Source organism: Stigmatopora argus, chromosome 2 (genome assembly GCF_051989625.1).
Source record: "Stigmatopora argus isolate UIUO_Sarg chromosome 2, RoL_Sarg_1.0, whole genome shotgun sequence".
NCBI classification, from domain to species: Eukaryota; Metazoa; Chordata; class Actinopteri; order Syngnathiformes; family Syngnathidae; genus Stigmatopora; species Stigmatopora argus.
In genome coordinates this window covers 21,970,789-21,993,019 of record NC_135388.1, presented here as the reverse complement: position 1 = coordinate 21,993,019, position 22,231 = coordinate 21,970,789, and the positions used below count along the sequence as shown (strand labels likewise).

At 40.5% G+C, this 22,231-nt stretch overlaps 1 protein-coding gene across 1 annotated transcript; it reads right to left on the bottom strand.

Moving 5' to 3' along the window:
- Positions 1-6,414: 6,414 nt before the first annotated feature.
- LOC144064953 (tubulin alpha-1C chain-like) lies at positions 6,415-10,326 on the bottom strand. The gene is made up of 3 exons (XM_077587872.1): positions 8,791-10,326; positions 7,674-7,822; positions 6,415-7,595 (listed from the first exon to the last, which is right to left on the bottom strand). Exons 1-3 carry the CDS (start codon positions 9,071-9,073, stop codon positions 6,618-6,620), a joined length of 1,410 nt encoding a protein of 469 aa, XP_077443998.1. The 5' UTR covers positions 9,074-10,326; the 3' UTR covers positions 6,415-6,617.
- Positions 10,327-22,231: the final 11,905 nt, after the last annotated feature.

Genomic DNA, 22,231 nt, shown 5'->3' with positions numbered 1-22,231 from the left:
TCTTGGCCTGACTGTTTGCTTTAACTTAATGTTTAAATGGTCAACCATCTTCCTTGAACTGAATGTTGCATGTTGGATGCAGAACATCACACAGGAGCGTTTCCTTCAAGTTGTTTCTTTTGTTCGTCAGTTTAGACTACCTTTCATATTGGATTGGATTGGATTGGATAACTTTATTCATCCTGTATTCGGGAAATTCCATTGTCACAGTAGCAAGAGGGTGAGAATGCCGACACAGGAAAGGCATAGTTACACATAGTTACAAGTTAGACAATAGTCAACAATATGTTCTGCGGCCTTTGCCGCAGAACATATTGTTGACTAGTTGAGATTATTTTAATCGGCACATCAGTGTAGAACTATTTGAACAGTTAAATTGAGATTACGTATAGTTAGTTCATGTTAATTGAAGTAAATTAGAATTGTGTCAACGTCCAAATATGTTTGGACCTGACTACACGACTGTCAGGTATGAACCAGTAATATAGAATCTCCTGTTCAGTGCAATCTCGTTGATATGTTCAAACCACAGCTGGTGTGTCCAGATCACGCCACCAAGTTCACGTCAGTTTTATTAAGGCCTAGCTTGACATTTACTTAAGACACATTGAGCAAATCTGAGTCATCAGAATCATCCTCTGATGAGTCCTGTGACAAATGTAGAAATGCTATAGCATTGGTTATATTAAAAAAAAACATTGTTGATGTGTTATTGTTGGAGTAATTATGCACACATCACACATGCTTTTCTCACACCACTCAAACACATAGTAATGATTTGATTATAAAGACTTTGTCTAGTTGGTTAGCATAAATAATCCTGAATTCTACTCTAACAGTTATAAAGGGAGAAAACATAACATCACTAAATGCATATCTCATTTGTACGAAAGCATGATTCCAATGATACCATTATTATTCTATGGCCAGTAAAAAACAAAGTTCGGGGAAAGTAGGGTTGGCATTTGATGTGTATATAATATATTAGTAGTCGGTCTCCAGATCTGACTTTGTAATTTAGACATTACGTTGTTGTGAGATGAAGGGTCCTAACCTGCTTATTTTCTCATCGATTGCGATAAATAAGATGTAGGGTTGGGATCAGGGTTCCCTGATGGGAAACGTGACCGGACGTTTTGTAGAACGGACGGGCCGTCGACCGGACCTTTGGTCGCCGGGTTCACTCCCTCTTATGAGAGGGAGAGAGACAGAGAGTTTACTGTTGAAAGCGAGCAACCAGGTAATCTCTCGCTCTCAAAATTATAATCATGAGAGAGAGAGAGTGAGTTTGTAATTGCATTGACAATGTAAGAGCATTAATATCTAAATATCTATTGGCGTGTGTACATGCAATTCATCGCCGGATTCGCTCGCTCGCCCCGCTCGTATTGGCGTGTGTTCACGTTTTTCAAACTACGGCCCGCGGGCCATATACGGCCCGTTAGGCTTTTTAATCCGGCCCGCCGCCGTCGTGCAAATTATAGTAAAAATCAATGACCTCATTCATTTCCCTTTGCCCTGCAATACTGCTCATCACTCTCAATTTAAAGACTGCTTTCTTTCGTTGAATAATAATATGTTCTTAATGTTTAAAGTACATTTGAAAATAAATTTTCACCTTCAATTGTGCGTTTTTCTTATATTTAAATCCCCAGGTTTGATAAATTACATTGCGTGTCCAAATGCTGTCCAATTTTAGTATCCATTCTGACCCGCAAGTCAAAAAGTTTGCCCACCCCTGGTATAGACAAACTTGCCTCTTTTATACTATTATTGTCCCAAATTAAACACATTATCAATAAGCTGCCATTGACGGCGATGGACGTCTGGCTGCCATTGACGGCGATGGACGTCCGGCTGCCATCCATTCTGTCCAGCAAGTCAAAAAGAATGGATGGCAGCCGGACGTCCACCGCCGTCAATGGCAGCCGGACGTCCATCGCCGTCAATGGCAGCTTATTGATCATGTGTTTAATTTGAGACAATAATAGTATAAAAGAAGCAAGTTTGTCTATAGCAGGGGTAGGCAAACTTTTTGAATGGCAGCTTATTGATAATGTGTTTAATTTGGGACAATAATAGTATAAAAGAGGCAAGTTTGTCTATACCAGGGGTGGGCAAACCTTTTGACTTGCGGGCCAGAATGGATACTAAAATTGGACAGCATTTGGACACAATGTAATTTATCAAACCTGGGGGCAATGTTCCCTCTAAGCTGCGCGCATGCGCAATTGCGCACTACTCTCGTCTTCTCTGCGCACAGCAAATCATATGGAGCGCACAAAATAAAATCCCCATTTTTTTTAAGCTGTGAGGACGACGCGCGAACCACTCATCCGCCGGGCCGCCCATTCATAGATATTAATCATTACATTTTATTATTACTAAATCATTTATGTGTAGTAGACATGCACCTGCTTATGGCAGGTGTGATACTGGTGTGTGCCTATAGCGAGCAATGATGATGTTGCTCACACCGGTACTCGGTGTGCTCAGGGAGGTTGTCTTTCTGCCCAGACAAACAAAAAAATAGAGGGAACATTGCCTGGGGATTGAAACATAAGAAAAAAGACACAATTAAAGGTGAAAATTTATTTTCATATTTACTTTCAACATTAAGAACATATTATTCAACGAAAGAAAGCAGTCTTTAAATTGAGAGTGATGAGTGGTGTTGCAGGGCAAAGGGAAATGAATGAGGTCATTGATTTTTACTATAATTTGGACAACGTCGGCGGGCCGGATTAAAAAGCCTAACGGGCCGTATATGGCCCGCGGGCCGTAGTTTGAAAGACTTGTCCATACACCGGCGATGAATAGCAATGTACACACACGCCAATAGATATTTTGATATTAATGCTCTTATATTGTCAATGCAATTACAAACTCACTCTCTCTCTCTCTTCATGATTATAATTTTGAGAGCGAGAGATTACCTGGTTGATCGCTTTCAACAGTAAACTCTGCTCTGCCGGGAGCAAGCGAGCGAATCCGGCGCTGAATAGCATGTACACACACACCAATAGATCTGCCGGGAGCGGGCGATATTTTGATATTAATGCTCTTACATTGTCAATGCAATTACAAACTCACTCCCTCTCTCATGATGATAATTTTGAGAGCGAGAGATTACCTGTTTGCTCGCTTTCAACAGTAAACTCTCTGTCTCTCTCCCTCTTATAAGAGGGAGCGAACCCGGCGACCAAACGTCCGAGGACCAAACATCCGGGGACCAAACGTCTTTCGACGAAACGTCCGAGTACCGATGGAAAAGACAGCCCAATAACAGCATAAAACCTTCCCATTTCAATAAAAACAGCCCAAATGACAACCAAGATATTTCACATATACAACTCTATATTTTAATAATACAACCAAAAAACATGTACTAAATGAACAGTGGGAGACAAATTGTCGCAAAATCACTGCGATTTCGTCAATGAGTATCAGGGGACATGTATTTCTTCTTAAGATTAAAGCAATTATATTATTTTCAGTTCAATAAACAATACTCATTCCTTATATGCACAGATTGTTTTTTCCTTGGAATGTTTATATTGTTCATATAGTACAGGGGTCTCAAACGTGTGACACAGGCCCAATTGTGGCTTTCGGGACAATATTTTGCATCCCTCATTTAACATCTTATTATGGTTTCACTGTTGCATTGCACGTATTTTGCATTTGGCAGTAACAAAAATATAAATTGAAAGATTCATTTAAAAAAATCGATCCTAAAAATATTCATTCAGTCATTTTCCGTACCACTTATTCTCACATGGGTCGCAAGGGGTTGGTTGTGGGGAGAACATGCAGGAAGGTCTAAAGGTCTAAACCTGGGGGTGAACTCTCGATCTCAAAATTGTGAGGCTGATGCGCTAACCACTCAGTCACCGAGGTGCCAAAGTGCAACAATTTACATGTACAAAACCAATTACACTAATACGTCATTTATTGCTGTTAATAGGTTTCAAGATCTGCTGCAATAGGTGAAAACCTACAATATTTTTATGGTGGCTAGTATTATTTTGACTTTTAAAACACTCTCCGTACAATTTCTCATTCATTACAATAGTGTTTACGATCCCTGCACTAACAAGAACAATTGTTCAGTGATAACATTCATTTTCTGAACCGCTTATCCTCACAAGGGTCGCGGGGGTTGCTGGAGCCTATCCCAGCTGACTTTGGGCCAGAGGCGAGGGACACCCTGAATCGGTGGCCAGCCGATCGCAGGGCATGAGGAGAAGGACAACCATTCACACTCAGTTAGGGGGAATTTAGAGTGCCCAACCCACCTACCATGCATGTTTTTGGAATGTGGGAGGGAAAACCCAGAGAAAACCCACAGACCTGGGGAGAACATGCAAACTCCACACAGATGGACCGACCTGGATTTGAACCCAGGACCCCAGAACTGAGTGTCATGTTTGAGTGTCGGCTGGAAGTTGAACCCAAGATACAGGAAACAGGAAGGCGAGAATTGCTGGTGCAAAAACTTAGGTTCTTTAAATAACAAAAGTTGAATATCCAAATGACAAAATAAACAGGAGGTTTACCTGGATGTTATAAAGACGGCATCTAGTAATAACAGTATCTATCAGTAACTTTGATATCCAGTTTTATGAATATTATTCCCTCTACCTATGAATTTTAAGGCAAGACAGCTCATTAATCTTTAGTGAACACTTATGGTATATATATATATTTATTTATATTTATATATATATATATATATATTTATATATTTATATATATTTATTTATATATTTATATTTTTTTTTTTTATATATTACATATGGATGAATATCGAACCGCAACAGCACTGGCAACTACGGCAAGCAGCCCCAGACTCTATTTCCGGTGCGCGGTGACTGCTGGGATATATAAAATGGCGTTGTATTTCGGTTGATTGAGCACATTAATTTTGTTCGTCGTCATTCCCAGTGGAAGCTTCAACTGTGGTCCGAGCTTTCAGGAAGGCAGAAATTACTTACTCGATTAATGACGACTTTGGTGAGATGCCCACCTGTTCAACAGAGTTATTATGCTATTGCTGTGTCACGAAAATACTAATACTTTAACCTCGGAGAAAATAAAAAAAACTGTTGTTTATTCATGTTGGGAGTGAATGGAGTGGGTCAGAAAGCTGATTTTTAATCTATTAATAAAGTTTGGTCTGACTTTTGTTGACATTCCCTTTAGCGCAGCACCATCTAATGGGTGCGCCTTAAAATGCGATGCGTCTTTTGTGTATCAAATACAGAAATAGCACTCGTTACTGACACTGCGGCTTTAAATGCGATGCGCCATATAGTCGTGAAAATACGGTACACTTCATTTAACACATTTTAATGTTTTGCCATTTTTAGAATTAGTGCCATTTGGCAATGCTGGCAAGGGTTGAGTTTGATTAGTGCTTGTCTTTGTTGTTTTTTGCTTTAGTGTGTCTTGCTTGTCCTTGTGACTGCCCATTAATTTCAGCTGTTACCTGCCCCATATATGTCGACCTATTATTGGCAGCCTCATGCCACCCACCTCAATGCCATGTCATGTCCATATCAGATCGACACCCATGTTACATCCTGTCATAATCCATGTCAGATGTGTATTCCTGATCCCCGTCAAAGGCTTATCCCTAGTTTGTAAGTTGGTGATTGATGCCCAGTCTCGTTTCCCACTAGCGCTTTGGTTTGTCCTTTTCTTTTTGGGACTTTGATATTAAAACATTTTGCATTGTCCACTACCCTGGCGGGGTTCCCAGCAATCGGGTCGCCCCCGTTCATCTGGCAAGAAAATATCGGTTTATGATTGAGTTGATTGTGCATTCTCGCCTACTCCACGATCAAGCCTATAACGCTGCACTAATAAGAGTTATGAAGTTCAAACTTTCCCAAAATTTACCAAAATGAAGGATGGCGATGAAAGATAATGTATTTTGGTCACATGACTGTATATGTACATTTGGCTTCATTTTCACAAGGTTTGTTGAACAAAATATCAGTAAACTTTAAACTGTTTGCCACTTCCGTCTATAACTTGTGAAATTTAAAAAGGAAGCCAATTATGAGTTTCTCCATATTTGTGGACTTTGGATCATGTTTTTATATTTCTATGCAGAATACATATTCTTACATATTTGCCCACTATAAATCACTTCTGACATTTTGAATGACCTATTAATTATAGGCCAATGGTTATGTATCTTTGTAAAAACAAAAATGAATATTGTCCTCTTATAATAACGGCATAACTTAATCCCATCTCAGCATAAAAGTTGTTTATACTTTGATAAACCTGATACTTGGGTCTCAAATTTTGTGAAGGTTTTATATTTGACCTAAAACTACAGAAGGTTGATGCACTCGACATTGAATCCATCTCAAAGAATGACAATTTTCACAGACAACAAGGTTATTTTTTATGCTTTAATGGGCAACCTCTTTCTAAAATGTAACTTTTGAAAAAAGAGAAACAAATGAGAAGTACATTTTCAAATGATCCAATAAATATTTTTCATGAATCAAACTGGTCAAGAAACACAATAAGGATCACAGATCAAGAAAAACAATAAGGACCACAGTGAACTTAAGCGGCGTTTCCTGCAATCCTACATCCTAATATTCCTCCCCTTCCTCTCCTTGATCATCCACTGAGTCAGCACCAACCTCTTCGTAGTCCTTCTCAAGCGCTGCCATGTCTTCTCTGGCCTCAGAAAATTCTCCCTCCTCCATACCCTCACCCACATACCAGTGAACAAATGCACGCTTGGCATACATCAAATCAAACTTGTGGTCAAGCCGAGCCCAGGCCTCTGCCACGGCTGTCGTGTTGCTTAGCATACACACAGCTCTCTGCACTTTAGCTAAGTCTCCACCAGGAACCACGGTGGGTGGCTGGTAGTTGATGCCCACCTTGAAACCCGTGGGGCACCAATCCACAAACTGGATGGTGCGCTTGGTTTTGATGGTGGCGATGGCAGCATTTACATCTTTGGGGACCACATCACCACGGTACAAAAGGCAACACGCCATGTACTTGCCATGACGAGGGTCACACTTCACCATTTGGTTGGCTGGCTCAAAACAGGCGTTAGTTATGTCGGCTACCGTTAATTGCTCATGATAGGCCTTCTCAGCAGAGATAATGGGAGCATAGGTAGCCAGAGGGAAGTGGATACGAGGGTAAGGTACCAAGTTGGTCTGAAACTCGGCCAGATCGACATTAAGAGCACCGTCAAAACGGAGGGAGGCCGTGATAGATGATGTGATCTGACTGATCAGTCTGTTCAGGTTGGTGTATGTAGGACGTTCCATGTCTAGGTTTCTGCGGCATATATCATAAATGGCTTCATTATCTACCATAAAGGCACAATCTGAATGCTCGAGAGTTGTATGTGTGGTCAGGATGGAGTTATAGGGCTCAACTACAGCGGTGGACACCTGAGGAGCTGGATAGATGGAAAACTCCAGTTTGGATTTCTTGCCATAATCCACAGATAGACGTTCCATCAAAAGGGAGGTGAAACCGGAGCCGGTCCCGCCACCAAAGCTGTGGAATACTAGGAATCCCTGAAGCCCAGTGCACTGATCAGCCTGATGACCGAGGGAAAAATTGAATGGAAGTCACATTTTTATTCTCAATCACAGGTTATGATTTACTTCAATGCTCACCAGTTTGCGTATTCTGTCCAGAACCAGGTCAATGATTTCTTTGCCGATGGTGTAGTGACCACGGGCATAGTTGTTGGCAGCGTCCTCCTTGCCGGTGATCAACTGTTCAGGGTGGAAGAGCTGTCGATAGGTTCCGGTGCGAACTTCGTCTAGAGATCAAATCAAGATGCTGTTCAATGCATTTACCGACATTGCCAAAATTACATATTTAATCAATTTGTGCAAATTAACATTTCGCAGAAGCACCACTCTCGTCTTAGTTAAGATTGGTAAGCCGAACAGCTCCATGACTAACGGCACAAACCATTGCACGCAGGTATACCGACGTTTCAAGTGATTTCTTTTTTACTAATACCAGTACAACAATCTCCAAATTAAGGCAAATGGGTTTAAAATTTTCAGCAGAGATGTATATTGAAAATTCACACGATTATAGCAAGCATCGGGGCAAAAGCGGAGTTTAACACTGACAGAAAAGTAAAAGGTTGGAATACTAAGGTGTCTAATTCATTGAATCGTCCAAGAAAAATAAAAACTAATTAACGTCTAGGCATTTATTAGGATACTATGTTTACTGACCAACTGCAAACCCAGATGTGAGGTTAACTAACCTAATCTAATGAAACAGCTATAGCTAGATGTTATAAAGACGGCATCTAGTAATAACAGTAACTACAACTTTGATATCCAGTTTTATGAATATTATTCCCTCTACCTATGAATTTTAAGGCAAGACAGCTCACGTTAATCTTTAGTGAACACTTATGGTTCTTTATGTTAGAGACAGTTTTATGTAGTTTTATGGCAGTTGGCGAGCTTAAAACCACCACAACAATCAATTAGACAATGGGGAATCTGAGTTAGTCAGATCATGCTCCTAACCACGGTCTCTAAGGACATGATTGATTGATGGCTGTATAAGAAGCGGAGTTTGCAAAAGGTCAATTGATGACAATGAACTCTGTCCATATTAAATGGGAGGTCTGGCAACGATAATTCGCCGACAGCTGCTCCCAGTACAAATGGATTGGAGGTCTATCACCTTCAATGCCAGTCCATGAGTGAATATTTAGAATAGTTAGGCAATGGAACAGTCATTCAGAGTTGAGTAGTTTACCAATGACTGTGGGCTCCAGATCCACAAAGACCGCTCTCGGAACGTGTTTTCCTGCTCCCGTCTCACTAAAGAAAGTGTTGAAAGAATCGTCTCCGCCTCCAATCGTCTTGTCACTGGGCATCTGTCCATCCGGCTGAATTCCATGTTCCAGGCAGTAAAGCTCCCAGCAGGCGTTCCCAATCTGAACGCCAGCCTGTCCAATATGCACTGAGATACACTCGCGCTGATGGCGGAAAGGGGGAAAAGGTGACCTTGCATAGAATTCCAATTTTTCACTTTTCATATACAAGATACAATCATACCTTTATGTACGAAATGTTCAAGTTACGAAAGCAAAGTGCCCCAAGATACAAAAAAGATCCTAGTTAGGAAATCTCCCCCTAAAATTAATTGCATTTCCTGTAACCGTTATTTTATTTTGAAATTGTGACGGATGCATTGATTCTCATTTTATATCCTCGCTACACTCTACTGGGCTCTCATTGGTTGTCTCACAACAACCAGTATCCATGTTTCAAGATTCTCTTCTGTACTTTTGACTGCCGTTCGTCGTCAGAGAGTTCTGACTGTGTTTTTTGTTGAGTTTTTCCAAGTGTGGATAAAGCAGCTGCTTCTGTTTTTATCATCATACCTCCCAGGAAAATTACCAGTGTGAATTAAAAGAAATGGTCAGCGAGGAGACAATGATGAGTGGTCGAGAGGCATAAAATCAAACTCAACGGAGGAGCTGAAGGAACTAGAGTTAATGCAACACTTGGCAATTCATGAGCAATATAAGGATAAGGCGGGCAAGGGGAGAGCAGCGAGCATTCCAACAGCAAAAATAAAAGAAATGCTGGAGAAATTTCAGGAACTTTGTCTTTGTCAAAAAAACACACCCCAAAAGTCTTCACAGGTCGTGCGATTGGCCGTTTTGACGTTTATTTGTTGCACTATAGAAACATTTTTAAAAGTCATCAAAGGCAATCGTCTTTTGGATAGTTTTTTTTTCAAAAAATGTGCGTCAACCAGCACTGCAGAAGAGGAAGTCAAATCCAAGCAGGTAAGAACCAGTAGCGACTAATAAAATTACATTCCAAAGAAATCATAAACCGTTAATGTTGTTTGAATTCTTAATGCTGTGTTTATTAGATGTCTTCATGTGTTCGTGCAGTCTCTCTATCTTGCCTACCGTTAGCTTCCTCTTGTCCCCCGGCATTTCAACACGGGTAGTTTTGTATATACTTGTTATTGATTTTCAGACCTTAATAAACAATTTTATGATCATTTTCTCCCATTTGTGTGTTTCTCATCTTTATTACAAAATTGTGACATTTTGACCAATTTTAAGTGTTTAGTTGGTAGTTGTGTGAGGACTGGAACGAATTAGAGAATTTACATATAAAGTACTGCTCTACAGTCATGGCCAAAAGTTTTGAGAATTACACAAATTACATTTTCACGAAGCCTGTTCCTACAGGGGCTTTAGGGTTTTGCCAGATGTTTCTCTGGTATAATGACTTTCCATTAGAAGCATTTCACAAGTATCAAAAGCTTTTATAGAGAATTACATGCAATAGCTCAATATTTGGAGTTGACACTTATTTTTCAAGACCTCTGCAATTCTCCCTGGAATCCCGTCGATCAACTTTTGAACCAAAACCTGACTGATAGCCGTCCATTCTTGCATAATCAATGCTTGACGTTTGTCAGAATTTGTGGGTTTTTGGTTGTCCACCCGCCTCTTGAGGATTGACCACAAGTTCTCAATGGAATTAAAATCTGGAGAGTTTCCTGGCCAAAGGCCCAAAATCTTTCCTAAGCCATTTTGTTTATTACCTTTGCTTTATGGCAAGGTGCTCTATCATGTTGGTAAATGCATTCTTTATCACCAAATTGCCCCTGGTTGGTTGGGAGAAGTTACTCTCGGAGGACATTCTGGAACCATTCTTTATTCATGGCTGTGTTTTTAGGCATATTGTGAGAGAGACCACTCCCTTGACCGAAAAGCAAGCCCACACATGAATGGTCTCAGGATGCTTCACTGTCGACACGAGACAAGACTGATGGTAGCGTTCACCTTATTTTACCCGAACAGATGCCCCAAACAATCGGAATGGGGATTCATTAGAGAAAATGACTTTACCCCAGTCCTCAGCAGTCCAGTCCCTATAACTTATCCAGAATATCAGTCTGTCACAGATGTTTTAGCTGGAGAGAAATGGCTTCTTTGCTGTCCTCCTTGACACCAGGCTTTCTCCAAAAGTCTTAGCCTTACTTAGCTTGCAGATGCACTCACACCTGCCTGCTGCCATTTCTGAGCAAGCTCTGTACTGGTGGTGGCCCAATCCCATAGCTGAAACAACTTCAGGAGACGGTCCTGCCGCTTGCTGGACTTTCTTGGGTGCCCTGATGCCTGATTGGCATCAATTGAACCTCTCTCCCAACCATCCAGGGGCAATTTGGCGAAGAAGAATGCTTTTTCCAGTATGATGAAGCACCTTGCCAAAAAGCAAAAGTCATAACAAAATGGCTTAGGGAACAAAACATTAAGATTTTGGGCCCTTGGGCAGGAAACTTTCCAGATGTTAATCCCATTGAGAACTTGTGGTCAATCCTCAAGAGGCGGGTGGACAATAGAAAAATCCACAAATTCTGACAAGCTACAAGCATTGATTATGCAACAATGGACGGTCATCAGTCAGGATTTGGTTCAGAAGTTGATCTACAGCATACCAGGGAGAATTTCAAAGGTCTTTAAAAAGAAGAGTCAACACTGCAAATATTGACCTATTGCATGTGATTCTCAATAAAAGTGTTTGATGCTTGTGAAATACTTCTAATTGAAAGTCATTATACAACAGAAACATCTGGGAAAGAATGGAAGGGAAGGAAGAGACTTTGTGAAATATATGTGTCATTCTCAAAACTTTTGGCCATGACTGTACTTACGAAATTTTCAACTTACGAAAAAAGTTCTGGAACCAATTTTTTCGTAAGTAGAGGTATGACTGTAGATCAAAATGTGACAACATGGATTGTCAAAAAGAACTGGACAAACCGTTAGCGCTGCCTTAGCTTTTCACTTTTCGGGGGGTTACTGTGTTGTGCTGTTTTTTTCATCCAAGATGGCGAAGCCCATATGTCGGGTATTTGGGCAGGTAAATCACATTCATTTGTTCAAGGCCTAACTATGTTCATGTTTAAAAAAAAAATCACACGTAATCAACTAGGGTCTATGGAAGATTGTGGTTTTAAAGCCAACCTTGAATGGCTATCTCTTGTACTGCAGGCATTCATAACCCTTCTGGTCCTTCATTTTATCAGACGGGAGGGACCATTATGGTGTGACCTGGTTGAAGTGTCATTATTTGTAAGTCAACTACAAACAGCAGATTTGAAATCGGTGGTGTGTGAGATCACATTGCACCTAATTTATTATTTAAAACAACCCAGTGGATTATTCTAAGAGTTATGCGCACATTATTATCAATTATTATGCATTTTTTACATTTTGTATAAGATTTGCCTGAATTTGAACGCATCCTTGCTTTGGCAAAAGGTGACCATCAATTCATTTCATGCCACTGACGAAGGATGTTTTGTTTATCCTTATTCAAAACATGATGTGCCGATGCATCTTGGAGTTCTTGTGCCTTGTGTTTTGACTACAGTGATGAGATTGTGAACGTGTTTTGAAAAGTTCTGACGTCCCAATTGGGTAATCCAACCCCTGTTTAGAGTTAAGACTCTCTTTAATAGGTAAAATAATATTTTTCATTTACTGGTTACAGTATTTTTTATATTTTTTACCACTCTGACGATAAAGCGGTTCAGAAAATGAATGAATAAAAATATGGGCATCAGACCAGCAACAGATTGGTATTGGCAAAACACATCTTGAAAAAAATCAGGTTGAATCAGAAGTGCAAAAATCGCCATGAAAACAAACCTAATTAGGACCCAATGCACGTTTTTAGCTGACAACCAGGGATATGCTTAAATGTAAAAATTAAATATTAAAATTTGATCAAGCTGTCCAGTTTTTCCAGTGACAGGGAAAACAGGAAATGGTCGGAAAAAAATATATATTTTAGAACTTATTAAATTGTTCTATGTTATATATTGTACTTGTATAATGACAATAAAGGCATTCAATTCCATAATTATCTAGTAATATTAATCAAATGCAAAGTTTATTTTGTACACTGAGATAGAAAACCTTAAAGTAACTTTAATATCCATTCATTTCTTTTCAACACCGACCAATATTTGTCAGGGTCGCGGGGTGGTGGAGCCTATCCTAGCTGACTTCAGGTGAAAGGTGGACTAGACCCTAGGCTGGTCACTAAGTCAGCCACAGAGACAGACAACCATTTGCACTCACGATTATACTGCCAATGAGGTGAAAATCCACCCCACACTGCCCGCACTAAATTCAGACGAGAGAACCACTACACCATCTGGTAGCAGTAAGTTGGATATGTATACATAAATAAGAGCAGAGACTAATGAAATGAATAGTTATCTGACTAATATTCACACCAACTGAGTGGAATTATTTTGTCTTTATTTAAACTACCATGCATGTTTTTGGAAAGCAGATCTTATACTGAATCAACAATGTTGGGCCAGGCCCAAGATTCAGGCAGATGAGTAAATTATTATTTACACATGTCTGGTATGGTTGTAAAGGTTTACCCAAATTCATTTCTAATCCCAAAATGTATCCATGTCCATGGTAAGTGCCTGTTCTAGCACACATTCAACTGGGGGCCAGAAATGGATGCTTTTAACACAAGAGCTCTGACAGTCCTTCCATATTCTACATTCTTTTGAGCACTAAGGGAAATTCAAAGATGTAAACTCACCATATTTTCTGAAGGAGAGAGGTCTCTGAAAGAATCAGCAACAAGTTGAACAGGTGAGAAGCACACAAGTTAATTTATTAACAAAAGCGCCATAACTCTTGCGTTGGACTACCGTATTTTCTCGCATATAAGACGTAATTGTAACAAAAAAAATGATGACTGAATTAAGGGTACAGCTTTTAGACTTCACATGCATGAAACTGCACAACGAAATTGGATTGGATAACTTTATTCATCCTGTATTCGGGAAATTTCGTTGTCACAGTAGCAAGAGGGTGAGGATGCAGAAATAGGAAAGGCATTTTAGACATATATTTATATATATATATATATATATATATATATATATATATATATATATATATATATATATATATCAGTGGCGGGCCGTCAGGGCCTTCAAGGCCTTCTCTGCTGGCCTAAGAAATATCAGAATCATATTATATTTTGTCCATCAATACTTATTATTCCAAATGGTCTGTTAGCTTCCTTTCATTGCTTTTCCCCCTGGTTGCACTGCTTCCAGATGTGTGTTTTCATATTATAGCATTTAACCAATCACATTTCAGCCATTATTTGTTGCCAGATCAGATCTGCCTCAAAGCCTTCACAATCAGTTCTTGCGGGATCTGCTGCATTAAACTAGACTGTTGCTTTTAACCAATCAGATTTCGAGTTGGCAACCCCACAATGATTTTTCATAGGCGTTAGCATTTTGCTGGCTGGGACATGTCATTGCTTTCACAAACTATGATTGGCTAGTAGGCGGGACAAAGCAGTACCCGAGGCAGCCGAGATCGCAAACTCCACCCACTATGGCCGACAGAAGCAGAAGCAAAAACAAATTGATTCTGTTTGCTCACAAAGCTATTTTCCAGACGGACTTTTCCAGAAAAAAAATGGACATCATTAAGAAAGGGCGGTCAACGCCGAAGCTAGCAAGCCTGTTACAGCCGGGAAAATGGTGTGTGGGGCACTTTCAGCGCGCTAACTTAGCTCCACAAGCAAATAGTATATTGTTGTGTTCATTTAATGCTATTTTCAAAACGGACTATGCCGGAAATATGACAGGACAGGCTTGACTTTCATCATTAGCTTCGATGGCGATAGGAAAGAAGGAAGAAAGAAAGGAGGATGGATATTGTGTAAAAATGATTTTTGGTGAGTAAAATTACAAATATGGCTATATTCCTAAATAATATTTCAATTGTGGGCCAAGTTCTGATATCTGAAAAGCTCCAGTGTTTGTATTTAAGCTCCAGTGTTTGTATTTAATCACAAAATGCTGCTAGGAAGTGGATTTTACCCCAGTTTAATTTTTGGCGTTTCACCATTGACGTCCATCGCTGTCTTTGCCCGGGAAAAATCACCCCCCTGGCCTGGTTGTAATGTCTCAAAAGCTCCAGTATTTGTATTCAATCAATAAATGATGCTAGGAAGTGGATTTTACCTAATTTTAGTGCATTTTTTGTCATTTCACGTATGGACGTATCGACGTTCATCGCTGTCTTTTTACCGGGGAAATAATACTCCGGGCCCGGTTCTGATGTCTAAAAAGCTCCAGTATTTGTATTTAATCAATAAATGCTGTTTTCGGCTCGATTTTACCCCATTTTCGGGCAATGTTTGCCCGTACGCCATTGACGTTCATCGCTGTCTTTTCCCGGGAGGGAGGGAGGGAGGGAGGGAGGGAGGGAGAGAGAGAGAGAGATAGCGAGAGACATAGCGAGAGAGAGAGAGAGAGATAGCGCGAGAGAGAGAGAGATAGCGCGAGAGAGATAGCGCGAGAGAGAGAGAGATAGCGCGAGAGAGAGAGATAGTGCGAGAGAGAGATAGCGCGAGAGAGAGAGATAGCGCGAGAGAGAGAGATAGCGAGAGAGATAGCGAGAGAGATAGCGAGAGATAGCGAGAGAGATAGCGAGAGAGATAGCGAGAGATAGCGAGAGAGATAGAGAGAGATAGCGAGAGAGAGAGATAGCGAGAGAGAGAGATAGCGAGAGAGAGAGATAGCGAGAGAGCGAGAGAGAGAGTGAGAGAGAGATAGCGAGAGAGCGAGAGAGAGAGTGAGAGAGAGATAGCGAGAGAGAGAGATAGCGAGATAGCGAGATAGCGAGAGAGAGCGAGAGAGCGAGATAGCGAGATTGAGAGATAGCGAGAGAGAGAGAGATAGCGAGAGAGAGATAGCGAGAGAGATAGCGAGAGAGCGAGAGAGAGAGATAGCGAGAGAGAGAGATAGCGAGAGAGAGAGAGAGATAGCGAGAGATAGCGAGAGAGAGAGATAGCGAGATAGCGAGATAGCGAGAGAGCGAGAGAGAGCGAGAGAGAGAGAGATAGCGAGAGAGATAGCGAGAGATAGCGAGAGAGATAGCGAGAGAGCGAGAGAGAGCGAGAGAGAGAGAGATAGCGAGAGAGATAGCGAGAGATAGCGAGAGAGATAGCGAGAGAGCGAGAGAGAGAGATAGCGAGAGAGCGAGAGAGAGAGATAGCGAGAGAGAGAGAGATAGCGAGAGAGCGAGAGAGAGAGTGAGAGAGAGATAGCGAGAGATAGCGAGAGAGAGAGATAGCGAGATAGCGAGAGAGCGAGAGAGCGAGAGAGCGAGAGAGAGAGCGAGAGCGCGCGCAAGAGAGATAGAGAGAGAGCGAGAGATAGAGAGATAGAGAGATAGAGCGATAGAGAGACAGAGAGACAGAGAGACAGAGAGAGATAGATATAGATAGATAGATAGATAGATAGATAGAGAGATAGAGATAGATAGATAGATAGAGATAGATAGATAGAGATAGATAGATAGATAGATAGATAGATAGATAGAGATAGATAGATAGATAGATAGATAGAGATAGATAGATAGATAGAGATAGAGATAGAGATAGAGATAGATAGATTTATATATATATATATATATATATATATATATATATATATATATATATATATATATATATATATATATATATATATATATATATATACATACATACACATAGATGTACATGCATGCATACGGTAGGTCTTAACACTCAAAATAGAAAATTTAGAAAGATGTTTCTAAATGCCATAGTGCAACACAATGCGCCCGATACGGTCACGTATTTCAAAATAGAGAAAAGCTAAAAAGATAAAACGCTAAACAAAATAACGTTATTTTGACATCTTTGAATTTAATTCCAGAAAAAAACGTATCTTGCATAAAACGTGAAAAACCTCACTTGTGCCTGCCATTGCTTGCTCAGGGCGCTGCCATCGCACTGCCATCTTACCTTTTACCGGTAGTTAGACGTGCTCTGACTGACCAGACGCGAGTAGCATTCATACATGTGTTCGTACTGTTTACCATGTCAGCACATCCCAATACTAGTTGTTAAGGCTGATCAAAGGTCTTGCAGTCGATCATTAAAATATTTTAGGGGTACGGCTTATTCGCGGAGGTCAATATGCGAGAAAATACGGTAGTTATAGCCCTGCAATAAAATAGCTTTCTATATTCCAAACCTTGTTTACTGATATACAAATATGTAGTGGGAATATCTACCTTGACCATGAGTGTTATGTATATATCCGGTAGTAATCAGAAAATCTGAATATCCTGTCAAATTAGCCAATTGAGGAATGACTTTTCAAAGCTCTTAAGCGTTTGGCAGTTGTTCTAAATGACTCAGGTGCCAATTGTATAAAAAGTTGACGGTTTTACCAAGATTCATCCATCCGGAAAGTTACAACAAGGACCTGCTTGAGAAGTGTCTGTGTGTAATGGCTCCCAAAAAATAAGTTAAATCTCTTATGTTAAATTGACAGAATACTAATTTCAATTCAAATGTTTCGGACAGTGCAATAGTATTCCAATCGATCATCAATCATCGGCGCATGTTGTTTTTATTACAAAGATTTTCAAGATGAAAGACAACTAAAAAGATACAATTCGAGACATTATTCATTGAACAACAAGGTTAGAGTAGCAGTGTCATTGTTGCACAAATGAACTATTTATAGAGTCATAAAATAAGGATTAAGTGACTACCATTATTAGTATTGTAGTATTAAGAGATCTTACCGACAACCAACTCCGGATTCAGACTGTGACTCTTAATACGTGATATGATTTGACCGACTTTGTAAAAGAGCAGGAAATACTCTAAAGGACACACGCTGTCTTTGCACAAAGACACTTCACGCGTACTGCTCTGCTAGAGTTGGAAAACGTATTCAAGCCCCTCAGGACGAGATGGCATAAAGGACATCAACGTCATAAAGGCTTGGAACTGACAACACGGAAGACATGAGCGAACGTGATAAAAACTGACGAAACAGCGTCGACTTGTCAAATTTATTTTCACTCCAACGCCGTCGTAGTGTCAAAACCAAATGTAAAACAAATGCATTCGATCTTTAACGACATTTAGATTCGGAGTGGGGCAGCGTGTCCAGCCTATGGTCGGCGGGCCAACTGTGCCCCTATGCCTAGTAATTTGAATGAAGTGAATATGGCTCACATTTTGTTGCATTTGGTGGCCTTAACATGAGATGAAAGAAAGTCACTTTACCATTGCCTCTCCAAAACCTCACGTTGAAATCAATGTGTGAATATGTGCAGAAATTCGGAACAGTGGTAACTCTACCTAAAGAATTCATTTGTTGCAGAAGTGGCCTTAATTTTCTGTAAATTAGTCACATTTTACATGTAAATGCGCTAATCTGTTCCATGGTCCCCAAAACAACCCCCTCCTATTTATTTATTTATTCATTCATTCATTCATTCATTCATTTTCTGAAACAATTTATCCTCGCTAGGGTCGCGGGGGTGCTGGAGCCTATCCCAGCTGACTTTGGGTCAGAGGCAGGGGACACCATGAATCGGTGGGCAGCCGATCACAGGGCGCAAGGACACGGACAACCATTCACCCTCACTCATATCTAGGGGAAATTTAAAGTGCCCAATCAGCCTACCATGCATGTTACCTGGAGAAAACCCACACAGGCCCGGGGAGAACATACAAACTCCACACAGGTGGACTGACCTGGATTTGAACCCAGGACCCCAGAGCTGTGAGGCCAACACGCTAACCCAGGGGTGGCCAAGTCCGGTCCGCGAGAGCCCCCATCCAGTCTGTTTTCCATATCTCCCTCCTCTACCACACCTGAATCAAATGATCAACTCATCAGCAAGCTGTCCAGAAGCTTCATCCCGATCCCGATTATTTGATTCAGGCGCGTTGGTGGAGGGAGACATGTAAAACAGACTGGATAGGGGCTCTCGAGGACTGGACTTGGCCACCCCTGCGCTAACCACTCAATTCGCTGGGCTTTCTCCCCGACTAAACTCTTTAAAAAATAGCTAATCGGAGAGCAACTCTATCCCGCACGCCAATATTGCAAAATGTGTATCTTTTAACTTTTAGGGAATGTTCCAATTTTAGGGACTTTGTGTTTCATAAATTGAATTTCGTCCAATTGAAGCGCTGGATAAGCTGAATGTTTCCTCTGAAAAGACATTTGTAAGCAGATCTACCGCCGTATTTTTTTAACATAAATTCTGTGATCCTTCACCACCCAGGCTTCAACATTCGCGGTTCCAGTACATCTGCCTTTTTTATATTAAGCATTAAAAAAGTTCATAAAAATGTCAAAATTCATGCTGAAACTTGCAAGCCACTAAGCCTATATTTAGAGGTTAATACATTACAGTCTTCTTGTGCTTATTGCCGTAATATTTAATAAACACACTTCTTGATAATTGTACTTGTTTGCTTGTATTTCTGTACAGGTGCGAAAATATGTAATATTGTAGTAATTGTGGTTATCCTACTTAACGGTTTTTCGATTATCGCAGCCATGTCTGGTCTACATTATCCGCGATATTCTAGGGATTACTGTACATTTATATATGGGCATGTTGATGAGAGAGAGAGGAGATGAAGAAGAGATGTGCAGGTTTGGCATCAAAAGCAGGAACCCAGAAGCATGTATGGTGGTGGACTTGGCTAAAAGAATGGAATGGAAATAATTAGCACTTATTTCCAGAAGAACTAGAACTTAGGGTGACTTATAAGTAGGGTTGCCAACTTTCTTAAAAAAGGAATACCTCACCGGCAGAGATGGCCAACACAATAACTGTCAGCCCTTAGTTTTTTTTTTGCTCGTGAGCAGTGTTTTTTGTAAATTCTTTGACACAAACATGAGTTAATTAGGTGCATGTTTCCACCCTTCTGCCATCAGTTTGTTCTACAAATCACACTATTCCAATTTCATCATAATATGGAACAAAATATGTCCCTTGTAAGCTCAATGCAGGATGATTCTGTTTTTTAAGAGACGGTTGGCAATCCTACATATAAGAGTGGAGGAACACACAGGTAGACTACATCTTGTGTAGACGGAGCAACTATGGAGGTTATTGATTATAAGGCAGTGGTTCTTAACCTGGGTTCGATCGAACCCTTTGGGTTCGGTAAGTCGGTCTCAGGGGTTTGGTGGAGCCTCTGCCGCGGAGGTCAAACCACATCGACTCATCATTTGAAAAAAAATCACACTTAATCAACTAGGGTCTATGGAAAATTGTGAATTTAAAGCCAACCTTGAATGGCTATCTCCTGTACTGCAGGCATTCATAACCCTTCTTGTCCTTCATTTTCCCAAACGGGATATTCACGATAACGTGCCTTGTTTGACGACCACTAGCTGCAGGTGATCATGTTCCATTGCTTGGCCAATCAGTGCTGCGAGGAATTTATATATCTTGAATTTGGAAAAAAAAGATTTTATTTTATTTTACACTAAAGTAGGGTTCGGTGAATGTGCATATGAAACTGGTGGGGTTCGGTAGCTCCAACTAGGTTAAGAACCACTGTTATAAGGTCATTGCAGAGACAGTGTAGCTAGAAAACATAGACTAGTGCAGTGGTTCCCAAACTATCTTACCTGACGCCCCCCTTCTTGCTTCCAGTAGACCAGCACGCCCCCCCCCCCCCCCCTCCCACTTCCTCTTTTGCTCATGTGAACTTATTTTATTTTATTGCATTTATTTCTTAGCATTGTTCAGGAAAACAGATCTCTGTTAATAGAAAACGGGTTGGACCGTTGGAGTGACTGCTATAATCATATTTTGCATGTATTTAATGGCAGATATTTGTTCTTTGATTTTATTATTCTTATAATCTATTTAAACATTTTTTTTAGCAGATGACTTCACGCCCCCCTTGAATTCTCTTTACGCCTCAAACTGGGGCCCCCCAGTTTGGGAACCACTGGACTAGTGGTATGTATGAGATGACGCTTGTGTATACAGTGGTATAGGCTGAAGAATGAAGAGCATAGGTGGGCAGGCCATAGTTAAACTAGGCTGAATAAACACACTAAATTGTCCCTAGGTATGAATGCGAACGTGAATGGTTGTTCATCTCATTGCGCCCTGCAATCGTCTGGCAACCGATTCGGGGTGTCCACTGGCTCCTGCCCGTATTAGGCTGGGATAGGACCCAGCACACCTGCGACCCGTGTGAGAATAAGGGGAATGAATGACTGAATAAAACTTCAGCCGAATGGCTAAAACATATAGTACATAAACATGTACATTTATATGTATCTTCAGATCATTGTTCCTGAGGCATTTTTTTTCTGTATCCAAGACAACAATGTGCCACATTTTGCAGTGAACGGGCAAAAAGCAGCTGTCGTTGCCTGTTTAGTGTACTTGTATAATGACAATACATAAAAGCATTCAATTCGATTCAATTTACAACATGCAATGTACAAAAAATATCGCTAGATGGCAACGTTGATTAAAGTGAATTCCATTAAAGCTCCGACCTAGTCAAAGAACACACATTAGGGACTTTCTTCAATATTCTTGCATTTTACATAGAATTAATAACAATAACCAGTCAGATAAAATTTGAAATGAAAGAAAAGTAAACTTTATCATAATCGCTTAAACCATACAAACATGGGTTGTATGTTATAATTACATACAACCCATTTTTGTATGGTTTAAGCGATTATGATAAAGTTTACTATCGCTTAAACCATACAAAAATGGGTTGTATGTTATAATAACATACAACCCATTTTTGTATGGTTTAAGCAATTATGATAAAGTTTACTTTTCTTTTATTTCAAATTTTATCTGACTCGTCTGGGGTCTGCATTGTTATTCTCATCTCATTTTCTGAACTGCTTTATCCTCAGTAGGGTCACAGGAGGTGCTTGAGCCAATCCCAGCTGTCTCCGGGCCAGAGGCGGGTGACACCCTGAATCGGTGGCTAGCAGGGCAAATGGAGACGGACAACCATGCACACTCACACCCATACCTAGGGGCAATTTAGAGTGTCCAATCCGCCTACCATGCATGTTTTTGAAATGTGGGAGGAAACCGGAGTACCAGGAGGACACCCATGCAGGCCCAGGGAGAACATGCAAACCCACACAGTTGGACCGACCTATATTTGAACCCAGGACCCCAGAGATGTGAGGCCGACGTGCTAACCACTCGCGTCACCGGGCCGCCCCTGCATTGTTTAATTGTTTTTTAATTTTCATCTTAAAATTGATCAAATAATTGAATTGAATCAAATTGAATGTCTTTATTGTCAATATA